The sequence below is a fragment of the Pseudopodoces humilis genome, chromosome 3 (genome assembly GCF_049639895.1).
Source record: "Pseudopodoces humilis isolate 2021_Gansu_Grassland_sample_001 chromosome 3, ASM4963989v1, whole genome shotgun sequence".
NCBI lineage: Eukaryota > Metazoa > Chordata > Aves > Passeriformes > Paridae > Pseudopodoces > Pseudopodoces humilis.
Window position 1 is genome coordinate 32,725,728 of NC_142202.1, and position 14,815 is coordinate 32,740,542.

Genomic DNA, 14,815 nt, shown 5'->3' on the forward strand with positions numbered 1-14,815 from the left:
GAAACAAACAAAACCCTCAAATATCGCCATTTACAATGAAAATTCTTTAAACTCAGGAGCAAGATTTTAACTGCTCTGGGCTGGTAAGTGACTGTAAAGTCCTGGCTAGGCTGATCAGATCATGATTCTTGTGTGTAACACAATATGACAAAAACACAAATTATGGTGAAATCACATTCACTCCAATGAAGAAATTTTGCAAGGTCCAGTGCCGTGGTTACATTCACATTAACACCTTCTTTAAGAGCCCCGCTGATGCAAAGGAAATTTTATTTTAAAGTAATTGATTTTTTTTTCAAAATACTTTCTTCAAAGTATTTCATATTTCAAAATATGCCCATCTTACTAAATCTACACACCCACTGAAGCCACCAGCACTGTTCACATACTTAAAGAAGGGTCTGTGTTCCAATTACTTTGCTGAACTTGGACTTTGACTGCCAACCAGTAAACACTTGAAACTGGTGTCTTCTCTTATTTGAAAACAAACAAACAAAACCCCAGATCAACAAACAAATGAAAAAAACTCCAAAATCACCACAAAAAAGCCCCCACCAAAAATGCTCCCAAACCCCAACCCAGAGTGATCTAATATTCTAAGCTTTGTAAGTATTGTATATTTAAAATAAAGCTGTTATTGAGAGTTACTCATACACACTTTCATATGAAGACTTTTATTAGTAACAGTGAGAACAGCTCTTCTATTCAAACAGAAAAAACTTTACACATTACTTTACTATAAACATAATTGTTACATCATGCTTATGCATCATTTCTGACTTACATTTTTCAGGCGGTGTTATTGTAATAGTCTGAGCTGTAAATTCTTCATCAAAATATCTGGTGTCTGTCTCAGATGTCACTTGAGGTTTAAAAGGAGGTACAAGCTGAAAGGCACCAAGAAATAAGAAAAAATTACTAAATCTCAAATCTGCCAAATTACTATCAGGAAAACAAGTTCTCTTTCCCTATGCCCCAGATCAAACAAGTAGGTCTGTGGAGAGACAGCTCACTCTCTAACTTCTAGTAAGAGGTAAAACCCATTTGAGTCAATCCCAAAAATACCAGTTTAGAATACAGTCAATAGCACAACAATACTAAATTCCAAGTATCACTCTCACATGACTTGCAGATAAATTGAGCTGCATAAAGATAATTCCTAGAAATTCTTCGGGCCAATTTAATTACCCGCATAGCTGTCAGGCAAAGGCATCTCTAGACACTTCACCACAACTGGGTGGTATAAACAGCTAAGAAGAAAAGGACTACACAGACAGCATAATAAGCATGGTTTGGGGTTTTCTTTTCAGAAAAAGAACTACATCTGAACTTACTGTTTAAAGAAATTACATGATATGAAAATAAATTTTACATTTGAAAAAAGGCCAGTACAGGCTTAAGGGAGTTGCTGTATCTAAACCTGCCTTCTGCTTTCACAGCACGGTGTGGGATTTCCCAACAGCAAATCACTAGTAGCCACTCACAGCCTGCAGGCAGGACTCCCATGCCCCTCTTTTGAACCAGCTTTGCTATACACCTTCTCCACCAAAAGAACTGCCAGTAAATTTTTACTGGAAGGCACACTGAGTATGGAATATCACACTTCATGCTGCCAGTCCAAAAACAATACAGCAGTTTTGTATGTATGACATTGCAAATTCTGTGTGTGTGTGTGTGTGTGTGTGTGTGTGTGTGTGTGTGTGGTGTGACAATGTTCTTTGGTGCTATCTCCCCATATGCAATGTACAACACACCCTGAGAATAAGTGTAATTGATTTTCCTTTCAATACAACAGGTTATATCCTGGCTCACTGATATTATCACCTGGTGTGGGGTTTTCACTAGTTTCACATTCTCTCTGTCCTCAACTCCAGAACACTAACACCAAACAATTAACTTGGTCATTTGTCCCACAGCAAAGAATGAGGAACTGCTGCTAACTCCCTCCTTTTCCCAAGTTCTATGCTCTAGATGCACATGACCTGTACATACTAAGAGACTGATATCATCTGATCTATATCTTTAGTAACAGTGCAAGCAATTATTAAGCAAAACCAAATCTATCACTTCATATACCTAACAGAGTACAATAAATCTGATTAATACTTTTACAAAACTAAGTTCATCTTTCCCTTACATTGTCCTGAATGGAAATAATATAACAGCAGAGAAGTATTTTGAAGTAAAAGTTTGGGGCATTGTAGAGCAAATTCTTAAGGAGCTAACATATATAAACACAACATCAGAACAATGTTCCAGATAAAAATCAAGTTACATCCAATGTTTATAAACAAAGTACTCTATTTTATTGCACAGATTCCTCCACTTTCTGAAATTTATTTTTATATGCATCCAAGCTACCCCAAACAATTCTGCACTATTAAAGCAGATTTCCAAAATTTTTCATCTCTCCAGCAATGCAAACACACTATTCCTAATAAAAGATTTATTCCAGTCCAACATTCCACATTGCCATTTTATTTTTGTTTTTCTCTCAAAAAAAAGAACTCTCAAAGAGCCCAAAAAACCCTGAAAACACCAACCAAAAAATGCAGCACACAAAACAAAAGAAAACAAAAGAAAACAAAAAAGCAGACACAATATTACAGGAAGCCAAGTAATGTATTCTAGTCAAGGCCAAGTGTCCACCACATCCTTTTAAAATGACAATTCCACAGATCTCAGTAATAAATTCTATATGAAAAATACTTATAAGATAACAGGTTTATAACAATTTTACTACTTCCTTGATTGGAAAGCTTTTTACTGGTTAGAAACAGAAAATGCCATTTCATAAAAAAATAAAACTTGTCATTTTAAAATAATGAAAATACAAGCTTAGGAAAAAATTTCTTTTTTTCTCAAGTCAAGGATAAGAAGCAATGTCTTTTCAATGGTGCAGCATACATAAGCAGTAGAACAAACTACTCCTGCTGTGAAGTACACCTGAGACCTTTCATGCTACAACTGCTTTGCAAAGAGAAGGAGCAAATCCTCACTTCACAGGCTGCAACAACTGTGAGTCAGGCTGAAGTAGTTAATGAAACACAAAAGGTATGGCAAGGTAAGATCATTATAGGTAGCAGTGTATGGATGTGCTGCTGGAGAGGAAAAGGAAAATGCATCAGATGACAAGTTTCTTCCTCAAAAACTTACAGGCCAACTACTGTTTTATCCATGGATTTGTTACTTCTTTGTTCTTAATCCACTGAGATGAACAAGCCTCACTACAACTTTAAATCATCCCCTTGTTCTCTCCATCTACCTGAAATAGTAATGGTTATGGAAAACACTTTGAAAACATTATTTTAGGAAGAGAAGCACAGCACTAAGTGATTCTTAAGGAACAAATAATTACAATTATTTTAATCAGGTATGAAAAGCACCATTAAAACAAAATTCATTAATCTGGTGCTCCAATTCAATGTTCAACAGCTAGGCTTACTAGAAAACTCTTTATCAATGACATCCAATAATTTAGCTGATGAAAATTGCAGTGATGACAGAAGTTCAGCTGTCTGGGGAAGTGAAACAAGTAGAAGACATGAAACTCCAGGCTGTAGCAAAAAGGGAGGGACCTGATGCAAATTTATGTCAATGTATTTTTTAGGATTCATCTATCTTAAAGCAGTATCTTTCATATCCTGGATATTGAAGGCATTTGGAAACTTCACTGACTACAAAAACAAACTGTCCAGCCATGCAGCTCTCCACAACAGCATACACTGTTTTTTATCTAGGCTGTGCCCTTATGTGCACCAACAACCCCTAAAAGCTTTGGAAAAGTGGAACCAATAGCTGAGGTTAAGAAGCACAGATAAAGCTGAACAGAAGTAGCAGAAAGGTTTCTTCAATCTTTCCATACACTTTGCCTCCTTCCCTCACAGCTTCACCTCCACCTCCCACACAGCTGTGTGGACAAAGAACTGAGGAGTGCTCCTTTCCATCTGTTCTACCTCACCTACACCAAACCAGATGGGGCTAAAGTCTTGTGGACATCCCACTCCAGACTCCTGAGATGACACTAAAGGCACACCTCCCCTTCCCCAAAGCAAATTCTTGGCAATCATCTTTCTGGAGGGGTGTCTCCTTGGTCCATTGGTTGTCAAACTTCATTTGAAAACAGAAAGCAGAATGTCCACAAATTTCAGCTGTAATGAAACCATTAGAAAGACAAACAAGGTGTAAATGCTGCAGAGATAAACACTTAGAGTGACACTCCAGAAGCTTCCAGATACATCCCAAGGAAGACTGAAGCTGAGGTTTAATAATAAAGATTAGAACACCCAACATCAACAACCACTCTGATGATCACAACATGAAGATGCCACTCTATAGCCAACATTTCACATTTGGTGCACAAGGAAATAGTATCCACATGCTATTGTCACAGCTATTCCTCCCTCCTGGCATGAGAAATCAGAAGTCCAAGAAGGATGTAAGCACCAGAAGGCACATCCATTAACCTGTGTCCAAAAAGAGTAAGATAAGCTTTTGTTAAACACAGGCCTTGTCAGTCTGCAAGAGAATCACACTGCTTGGTCCTGGCTGCCAAGCTTTAGTATGGGATAATTTTCTTCTTTTAGTGGCCTCAGTTCAGAAAAATGCTCCAACCAGACAAGGAACCGGACTTCCTGACAATTTACTGTATGGAGCAGAAATACAGATTTTCTGGGTTTATGCATTACACACATACACATATGCATAGATACGCATGTGTCTGTACAAATAAAGAAATAAAAGTCTAAACTCAGTGTGAGTTAAGTGACTTTAAGAGTTTGTGATCAAGACAAAAATCCAATTTCATATCCATCTGTCAAGTTGAATCTGCCCTGGCCATTTCAAAGGCTTGATGTTAGAAATGACAGCAGAAGCAGTATCAAATTCTTAGCGTCTTCATTATCTCCAGTGAATGGCATTTCCATTTGGCAAACATTAAGGGCACTGTGTGAGAAACACCACAAACTCCAATTCAAGTCCTGGAAAATTTGACACCCATCTCCTAGAGGAAGGAAAGGGGCAGGCACAGTATTTGACTGTTGTAAGTACACTGAGATGTACAGACTTGATTCTACACCTTGAACTTTCTCACACTTAGTGTGCAACTACATAAACACTTCAGTATGAGAGAAGATATGTAACACTACTTGCTCAAAGATAATTTACCAGGAATCACTTGTCTTGGTGTTGTATAGAAAGTGGCTGAAGCTACCTCAAAGTAACCGTGATACACTTAATCTGCCAAATGAAAGTGATGCTTAAGAACATCAATCTGATCTTTCTTCTCCTTTTAATTTAAAGTGAATTTTCAGAGAATCACACAATATGCTGAGTTGGAAGGGACCCACAAAGATCATCGTGTTCCAGCTCTGCACCACACCATTCCCAAGAGTGATGCCATGCATCTGAGGGCGCTGTCCAAACACTTCTTGCACTCTGTCAGGCTGGTGCTGTGGCCACTTCCCTGGGGATCCTGTTCCAGTGCCCAGCCACCCTCCAGGTGAAGAACTTTTCCCTAATATTCAACCTAAACCTCCACTGACACAACTTCAGGCCATTCCACTACCATAAGAATACCGTCGACCATCAGACTGCAGCCGAATTGTCCTGAATAGATGGGAAGAATACCAGTTCATGCCCCTCAAACTAGAATTTCCACCTAGGGGAAAGAAGATAATTTGACCTGAGCTTAAAGATGATCAATAAGCATTCCTGTAGGGACTGCTTTCTCCCCATACATGGCACCAAAGGCAGCTTGCTGCACAACCAGCAGCCACAGCACAGCCAGGAATTTGGAATACCCCACAGATCCTGCATGTGGTGGTCCTAGGCAGGGGGATGAGAAGGAGCTGGAATTTCAGTGGTGGAAGGATGTATGTCCACCGGAAAACTGGCTTCAGCAGGGAGGTTTACCCACAGATAAACTGTTTTCCAAGTGATACAATGCTGTTACCATGGACAGAGGGAATCCACAAACCCCCAGCAACGTTTGTTTCAGAATCAGAGACACTTTTCTCCCAGTAAATTCCAGCAGCTGGGAGAAGGGTGGCAATCAACATCTAGGTCTGCCCACACAGTTTAAGGTATCAGTGGAAATACAATGAAAGTTATCAGACTGGTTAGATGTTGTCTGATCTTTTTACACCTTCACATGGTAACAACACAAAGAAATCACTGAGGGTAATTTTTGCAGGTTTTGTGGCAGTGCAGATAATTTTATGAAAGTAGTAAATACTATTCAAATAGCAACAACCTAAAATCAAGTGGTGGTACTTTCCTATTTACTTTTCCTATTTATTTTCCCTTCAAATTCTGATACACAGAAGTACTTAAATGTGCACTTAAGACCATAGTTATACTGCAGATTTTTCCAGGCCTGAGCCCAGGACTTGGATCATGGGATTTCATCATTTGCTGGGTTCATGTCTTGAGTAAACCAAGGCAGCCACATCTGAAGGGTAAGGAACAGCTTCTTGCAACTGTCAGACTTCCTGCTGGAAGTTACTGCCTTCACAATGGGACAGGCACCTCCAAAAGCACCACCTGCATCAAATCCAGGCCTCCCGCTTCAACCATTGCTGCCACTTGTCCATGTTCCCTTCCCAGCACTAACAGATTCAGTTGTTGGCACTCCCTAATTTTCTTCAGGGACAATCAGAGGTATTACCACAAATCAGAACATGTATCTCAGTGCAAATTTCCACATGGTTTCTCTCATCTTTCATCCATATTATATGCAGGAGGAAAACCAGGCCTCGCTAAAAGGTCTGGACCTCCTTTGCCATGAAGCTACTGAGTGCTTCAAGCTGCAAGCCTCAAGAAATACCCAAATTTTGACCTTCTAAGTAATGCCCATGTGCTTTTTGTTCAGTGAAAAACCCTAAACAGAACATCTGACAACTTTAGTGTATGTCTGGTACCCAAATAAAAATACGATAAAGCAATTCTTACATGAGAAACAGAGAAATTTCAAATAGTTTCCTGATTCTACCTAAAAATAAAACAAATATTTTATTTAGTACATGGGCTTTTGAAGTCTTCAGATTTTGCCAAACTATTCAATTTCTCATACTCAGTCAGAGCGATAAAAACTCATCAGGACTGAGATGATCACAGGAAGAACCTGGCACAGGCTGCTCTTTTTCATATGCCCTCATGGTTTTTCTGCCAAAAATAAATACATCAGATCACAAATGCTAACTACTATACATTTTTCATTTAAAGGCAACGACCTTCTCTGCTCCAGTATGCCATACAATATTTTTTTATCGTTATGTAGTACTAAATTAGGTTAACTAGTTAGCAGTATCAGAAACCTAATAATTCCATTTGACCATTTGGATCCGTTTGACCTGACAGAGCTGTGGTCTGTCACATCAAACACATGAAACAGTTTACAGATATATAATTCTGTTTCTAATCACACCAGTAAAGTGATAACCTAGTAAAATGATAAAATTAGAGGTACAGGAGCACAGTGTGCCCTTGTACAAAATTATTACCCAGCATCTACTTAAAATACACATAATTTTTTGGTTTCCATTACTCTGAAAGTGAACTTCAGTTCTTTAATTTCTAACAGAAATATACTCCTGAAATGTAGCCAGAAAATAACAGTGCCATGGTGCTTAAAACTCAGGCAAAATTACTGTGAAATATTTTTACTATGCAAATAATTATATCCACTATCAATTTCTTTAAGTGACCTAACCGCTAAAGACTCTACATCCAACAACAAACAGCAACAGAAGCAAGCATAGAATAAACCTATTTAAAAATCAAATTTATTTGTTGCTCTGAGTTATTTTAGAATAACAAAATACCTCAAAAATATTCATATAAGCATTCCAATGAACACACTTGATGAAAGTTCATTAACCTTATTATTATGTTTGAGGATTATATTTCAGAGCACAGCTCTGAAGTCTGCAGAGTGCAAGACTGTATGTGCAGAAGGAACAACTAGATATTTTAACCAGGCAAACAGCTTTGTAAGGAACAAATAGGAACAAAACTATTTTTAATTAAACAGAAAAGCACAGTGTCAGAAGTCATTTTCATGACTTGTTTTTCCATAAAGGACACACTGTGTGATAAGACAGCACAAAATCAATGCCTGTGATCCTTGAAGTGAACTGTTCAACTGAGGAAATTTAGTTGATGTTTCACTGGCAAATTTAGTTTCTCAAAGTAACAGTGTCCAGAGTAAACAGAGAATGACTAGAGTTTCTCTAGCTATCATACTCCAATCAGCCATAAACACTTCTATGAGCATAAAAGCAAAGTGCAGGAATTTATATATTTTTATATGATTAAAAAAAAAAAAAAGCTGCAAAATTCCTCCTTTTTTTTTAATAGCTCAAAAAAAAGATCTTGACTGAAACACGTTTGCCATGTTCATTTGGAAAGAATCACAGCACAAGCAATTAAGACTATCTATATATTCCTAACTAAATAAGATGCCGGACACAGTATAGAATTGGAAGTTCTATTTCTAATGTAAGATAATTAAGAAATGTTGTTCAAGAGAGCAAGAATAATGTAACAGCCTTTTTCTTCCTCACCCACTCCTAGCATATTGCAATCTTATTGATTTTAGTGAGAATTTTTTTTTACTCTAGAAAGGTCCTCAACTTGTATTTTTAGATTTTATCCTCACAGTGCTTCTCTACAATGTCCTTACATAACCAAACAGTGGTTGAGCTCATAAAGTAACCTGATTAATACACTTGCTCTGATTATTTATTGTAGAATTTCTTGAAACCTTGTGATACTGCCAGGGAAAAATCACACTTCTATCAAGTAATTTCAGAGTACCATATTTTGTATCATCATATACAGGATTTTATTTCAATTCCGGTATTTGTCAGAGAAGTTACCACACCAACAACCACACATTTTTAAAATTCCAGTTCAATAACAACTGAAAAAACAGTTTGTATCATTGACATTGTAGCATAAACATATTCTGCTCAGTCGTATGTCTTCCATTTTCCTTTAATTTGAACAAAGCAAAAAAAAAAAGGAGAAAAAACTATCTTTTAAAATTACGCAGCTCAACTGGCAGATTAACAATGTAAAACAGTTGGGGAAAAAAGAAAAGTCTTTATCAAAATAGAAAGGGTTTATAGCAACAAGTAAATTCTTACAGAAATACTGAGATAAAATCAGTTTCTGTATATAAAACAACTTAAGTTGAATTGAGTTTCACTCCCAAGTAAGATAAATTCATTTTCTAAAATAATTCCCAAAGTGTTGATCATTACAGGAACAGGACTGAGTTTGGAGAAAACTGTTCCAGTTTAATTCCCAGCACTTGCTTTCTCCACAAGCTGTTTTGGCTCAGTGTTTCAACACTATTTTAATTTTCTTAGATATCTCTTCAAGTTTGAAAAAGATTTCTGCTTATACACAAACAGTCAGAAAGTAGATTTTTACCTGAGTTCCTTACAATCACTTAATTTCCCCTTTTCATAAAACAAATTTTCACTAAAAGGCAGAAATAAAATAAAAATTCAGGATAAACTATATTACATTTTTCACATTATCTTGAGTCATACATGTACTTTTCTCTTGAAAGCCCAGGAAAAAAAGAAAAGGAAAAAATTTGGATATTTACAGAATAAAAGGTTTAGGCTGGTTTGCAAAATTTATTTCTGGTGAACTGACAAATTATTAATGAAAACACAGGATTAGGCAAATTGATTTTGACCTTGTTCAGAACAATTATTCATTTGTAGTAACACAAAAAAGTTGCAAAGAAAAAAATTACTAACTCCAGGGAACAGTATTCTATGACTGTCATGGAAACCACCTTGCAGAAGCCAGATTATTCAATGCCATATAAAGACATACCTTTTTATCATATACATCTTGCCAGTTTACTCCAGCAAAGAAACTATGACGCATGATTTCTTTTGCGTCATCTGGGCCTCCACCAAGCCTAAAGAGAGTGCGGGGAAAAAAAAACATATTAAACATTTATAGGGAGATTAAGTTATGGTTGGAAAAGAGACCATTTCTTTTTGACTATCTGTGCAAATTCTCACACAATTAATATATAATTTTCACCTGTTTAATATGAATTCTGGTGATCTCAATAATGGAAGTACCCATGCCATGGTCTATTCTTTTTGATTGTTCCAGCTAGAGTGTTCATTACTGGCCATTATGAGCTTTTTTAGTAATTCATTAATTTTAAAAACATACTTAAGTTTAGTTTGCTTGAAAGCCCAACTAATGTCCTGGCACAATTAAAAACCCAAACCAACCCAATAATGATGATATAAAATTTTGCCAAGGATGTGCCAGGCACTGAATCAGTAATGATTTGTGCATGATTTTTATACAGTGTTCACTGCTGTTGCATCTGGGTGCTGTAATAATTAACCAATTACCATAAAATAGTCTCAATCTGAGTCAATTAGTATAAATTAATAAATTGTAGGCCTGCTGAGAAAGTTATTTAAAGGCCATTGTAAATAACCACAGCACTCACTGCGGCCCATAGCTTGCCAAAGCCAGACTCTGTCTGGTAAATCATCTTCAGAAGTGGATTTCACCTACTTTGGGTGAACTTGCCCAAGGTGGTTTGAGCTCAAAGAAGTGGCCACTGCTGCCAGAAGAGGAGTATCCTACCCATATCTCTCTTCTCTCATTTGCATCTACAGCATCATTCCCATTTGATGACTGTGAACAGAATCAGCTCCCTAACCTGGAGAAAAACTAACCCTGCCATGAGAATAGAAGAAAGAAATGGCCAATTTTTGTTGCATTAGCAAGTCCACTTTGACTTGACAAGCTGAGTGAGCTCCCTTGAGCTGCTGTTGTTGGTTGAAAAATAACCCCACATCCGGGAGGGAAACCTCTGTCCTCAACAGCACACTGACTTTCAGGACTGCTCAGCTCTCATGTAACTTCCCCCTGAGACTGGGGATCCCTACTCATGTAACTTCTCCCTGAGACCAGGGATCCTACTGCCCTAACAGACGGAAGCTGCAGCAGAAAAAAAGCTACTCTTAACTAAATAAGTAGACCATATGTGGTAAATGTTAACAAGAAGAGTGACAAAAACAGTGTGTGTTTCATTAAAAGGAACTACTACAGATATAAAGACAAATTCTAAAGGCAAGAATTTAAATAAGATAAATTCTTTTCTAAAGCATTTATTGTAAGGAGGAATAATTTCCACAACCAAGAAAAAAGTCTGTTTTGGTGTTACCCTGCTGCCAAATTTCAAAAACATTCTGGACTACTACATCAGTCTTGCAATAACTGAGTGTAAAGTTATTCTAATTTTCAAGCTGTATTCCTCCTTGTTTCTCAACTACTCATTGTAAAATTCTCTTCATCTTGGCAAAACATGGCAGTTAGCCTTCAGTCGTCCAGACTTCTCTCAATATCTTCTAGCTGCTCACAAAAAAGCTGAGTTGTGTTAATCTCAGTGTTCCTCCCCTATTTAGCATTAGCTAGCACAAGAACTTGAATATAAATAAGCTTCTAAATTTAAGTCTGTAATAAACACTACTGTCTGCAAAGATTAATTACAAGGAAGCATCTTTCCAATTCTAAAGGTTAATATATTTGATGGGTCAGATTGTTTGGAGGTTAAAAAGTATTAGGAGTTGCTACAGAAACACAGTTTTACTCTACTCTGCCTACATTTGGCTGGCTGGTCATAGTTTGCTTTTCCTGAATACAGTAAGTTCAGCGGAAGCAGACAAGCTGACCACTTGTGCTGTCCCACTTGCTGCACTTGGCTGCATCCAGGCAAATCCCTTGAAGAAACACAGCAACCAGTCTGGCCCTGCATGCCTGTGGGCAAAAATTCAAAACTTGAGAACAACCAGAGGCTGAAGGAGGACTACAGAAGAGAGGCAGACAATGTCTGCTGCCCTAAACCAGGCCAAGAGACTCAGAAGAAAGACAAAGATACTGGGGGGAACAAAGGTACCTACAGACAAATCCCACTGATTTACAAAGTCAGAGATTTTAAAGCCACAGAATAGTAGACATTGCTGGTCCAGTACTGGAGCCACTGGAAAATGGCTCTCCTGGGCAACAATCCCAGAGGGTTAAGCCCACCACAAAAGAACACAGACAGCAGCTGGGTGATACTTGCGTTCATACTGCTCTCTGTAAATTTCAATCCAGTTGTATTCTTTTCCAAATTACTAATTTAATGGTCTAATATGTGATTTATTTATGTGCCCTAATAAATGTAGCTGTGTCTGTCTATGCCTCTTTCCTGCTGTGACCACCAAGAAGGAGTGCTGCAGGCCCATGAGACAAGGCAGTGAACCCAGGGTTAAGTTATAGTGGAAAAACAATTGAGATCCTTCCCTGTGTTCCAGTACACATTGAAACCTGAAGAGATCCCTGTCTTCGCTGTGAATGATTTTAAAAGTTTGTCTTCTACAAGCTTTTCTTCCTTTCCCTGGTTAAATTCATTTTGTAAATCATTGCTGCATTGAAAAAATGGAAATATGGGATTGTAGGGCTCTGTATGACCTTTTCCTGTGATTGACAGCTCCTTCAGCCAGGAAGACCAGGCACCACAGCCCTATTTTTACATGACCCAGCACAATTAGATCATTTGTTATGCCTGTATAACCAATTCATTTCACTTACCGCTTATTTGGATCCTTTATCAGTAGGCCTGATAGTAATGATTTTGCATCTGCAGACAGAGTTCGAGGAAATTTTATGTCCTCCATTAGTATCAGTTCAAATAGTTTCTCATGATCTTGGTTGTAGAAGGGTAATCTTCCACACATCATCTCATACATGACAACTCCTAATCCCCACCAGTCCACTGCACGACCATAGTCATTATCTTCTAACACCTGAGACAGAAACCAAAAGCATCTTTAAGACATAAACATAAGCATCATTTCAGTCTGATGCGTCTATATATGAATGTGTTTCTGAGACTCCTATTTTCACAGTATGCTGAAAGGACTCCCAGAACCTGACTCAAAACTGCAGCACTGACACACACCTGAGCTCACTGAAATTCCAGTCTTACCAGGCACTGCACTGCTAAAAGCAAAATTAAAAATTGACAATGACCTGATCCAAACAATCATACTTCTTTTTACCCTTTCCTATATCCTCTATCACGCCATTTATACCATCCACAGCTTAGGGAAGAGACACTATCTACATGGGAACTAATGCCTCAGTTAGAAGTATGAAGCATCTGTTTGCTCAGTCACGTCCCTCTCTTTTACCCCACCTGTCTAAAGTCTCCAATTTAGAACCACCTCAATCTCATTAAGACAAGTTTAGTTTCTTCATGGTCTTTGTTTACATCAAAGTCCTCAATGTCTTTCTCCTGCCAGTTTCATTCCATTAAATAGTCCTAACAGCTGAACTGTGCCAATACAAAAAAAAAAATATGGCAGTGTTTATACACTACTGTGTTTACTACAAAACTATGCTTAGAGGGTATTTTATGAACAAAGAAACTGGAAGAGTTTATACAATTCATTAACACAATGTCACCGATGTTGTGCACCTAAAAAACAACTTATTCCACAGCCCTTCTCCCAGCACTGCTAGAGAACCGGAATAAGAAATATAAGCAGTGCGTCTCAACTTTAATACACCTTCATATTAAATTGCAGACATGGAGACAACACAACAGCAGCATTCACCCATAAAAACCACAAGCAATATGGAAATTGAATGTTATTAAATATATATTTCCAATTCTATTAATTTGTAGTAGATCATGCCCCTTCATACAAAAAAAGGATGAAACAGAAGTCAAGAAATCTTAAAACAGGAGGCACTACGATTGTGTATGTCAAATAATCAATATTTGCTGCAGAAGAGCTATCAAAAAACCTTAAAACAATAAACAAAAAACCTTAACAATAAATAGAAAAATCAAAGAAATGCAAATAATAGTGTAGAAATACATTTATAAAGAATGCAAATAATTCTTTATAGAAAATTGTTACTGTACCACAGAAGGCAGATTCTGAAAGGCAGCACCCCATGGCTGATTTTTAAAAGAAGAGCAACAACAAACTAATCCCCAGAAAACAAAATACTTTTTACAGCACAGAAACACACACAATCACCATCACAAAGATCTCCTCCAGATTCAAACGGACATACAGGAACAGTCAGTTAGATACCTGCTAGTAAATCAGTCTTTAATGAATAAGGCAACCTCTACAAGATCAGAAATAACTTTATCCATAAGTAGATTATCATGCAATTGTCTGAAATGGGTAATAGTGGGATGTTGAGCTCATTTATCTGGCTCTCCTCTTGCTCCCCCAGTAAACCCAAGCCTGCTCTGAAGTATCTGGGATGTGCTGTTAGCAAAACCAACACGCAGTCTGATCCAGTATGGCAACTTTGGAAATCCCACACTAAGCAATGCATTCATACTCCTACTTTTCCCTGTCCTTAAGGATTATTAGTGGAAACATGATGAAAATAAATATATTAAAAATCCTCCTGGTGTATATAAGATTAAAAAATCATAAATATTAACACATTAACACATATGATTTACGACTGTGCCAAAACAAACAGACTCATTACCTCATTGGTATTTCCAAATAGAGGATGAAATTTTGGAAAGTGTAAAATACAACAAATTAGTTGAATAAGTACATATGACAAAACTAACTAAAATAACTCCTGCATTTTAAAATTAATTAAATGTTTTATGAGTTGGAGCATATTGCAAGCTATTTGCCGAAAAACTGTGTATGAAATCTGTGACGCTTGTCTTTAAATCACCACTTCTTCTGCCACAGAATAAAAGCATTATCTATTTTTCTGCTATAGCTAT

General features: G+C 37.3%; 1 protein-coding gene across 3 annotated transcripts in view; it reads right to left on the reverse strand.

Annotated features, from left to right (window-relative positions):
* AKT3 (AKT serine/threonine kinase 3) overlaps positions 1-14,815 on the reverse strand; it is a 150,094-nt gene that overhangs the window by 4,894 nt on the left and 130,385 nt on the right. For all 3 annotated transcript variants that reach the window (XM_014259363.2, XM_005530590.3, XM_088053503.1), the window contains exons 11-13: positions 12,631-12,845; positions 9,856-9,943; positions 785-887 (exon numbers count right to left, since the gene is read on the reverse strand). In XM_014259363.2, the coding sequence (XP_014114838.1) occupies positions 785-887; positions 9,856-9,943; positions 12,631-12,845 (406 nt within the window). The remainder of the gene's footprint in view (positions 1-784; positions 888-9,855; positions 9,944-12,630; positions 12,846-14,815) is intronic.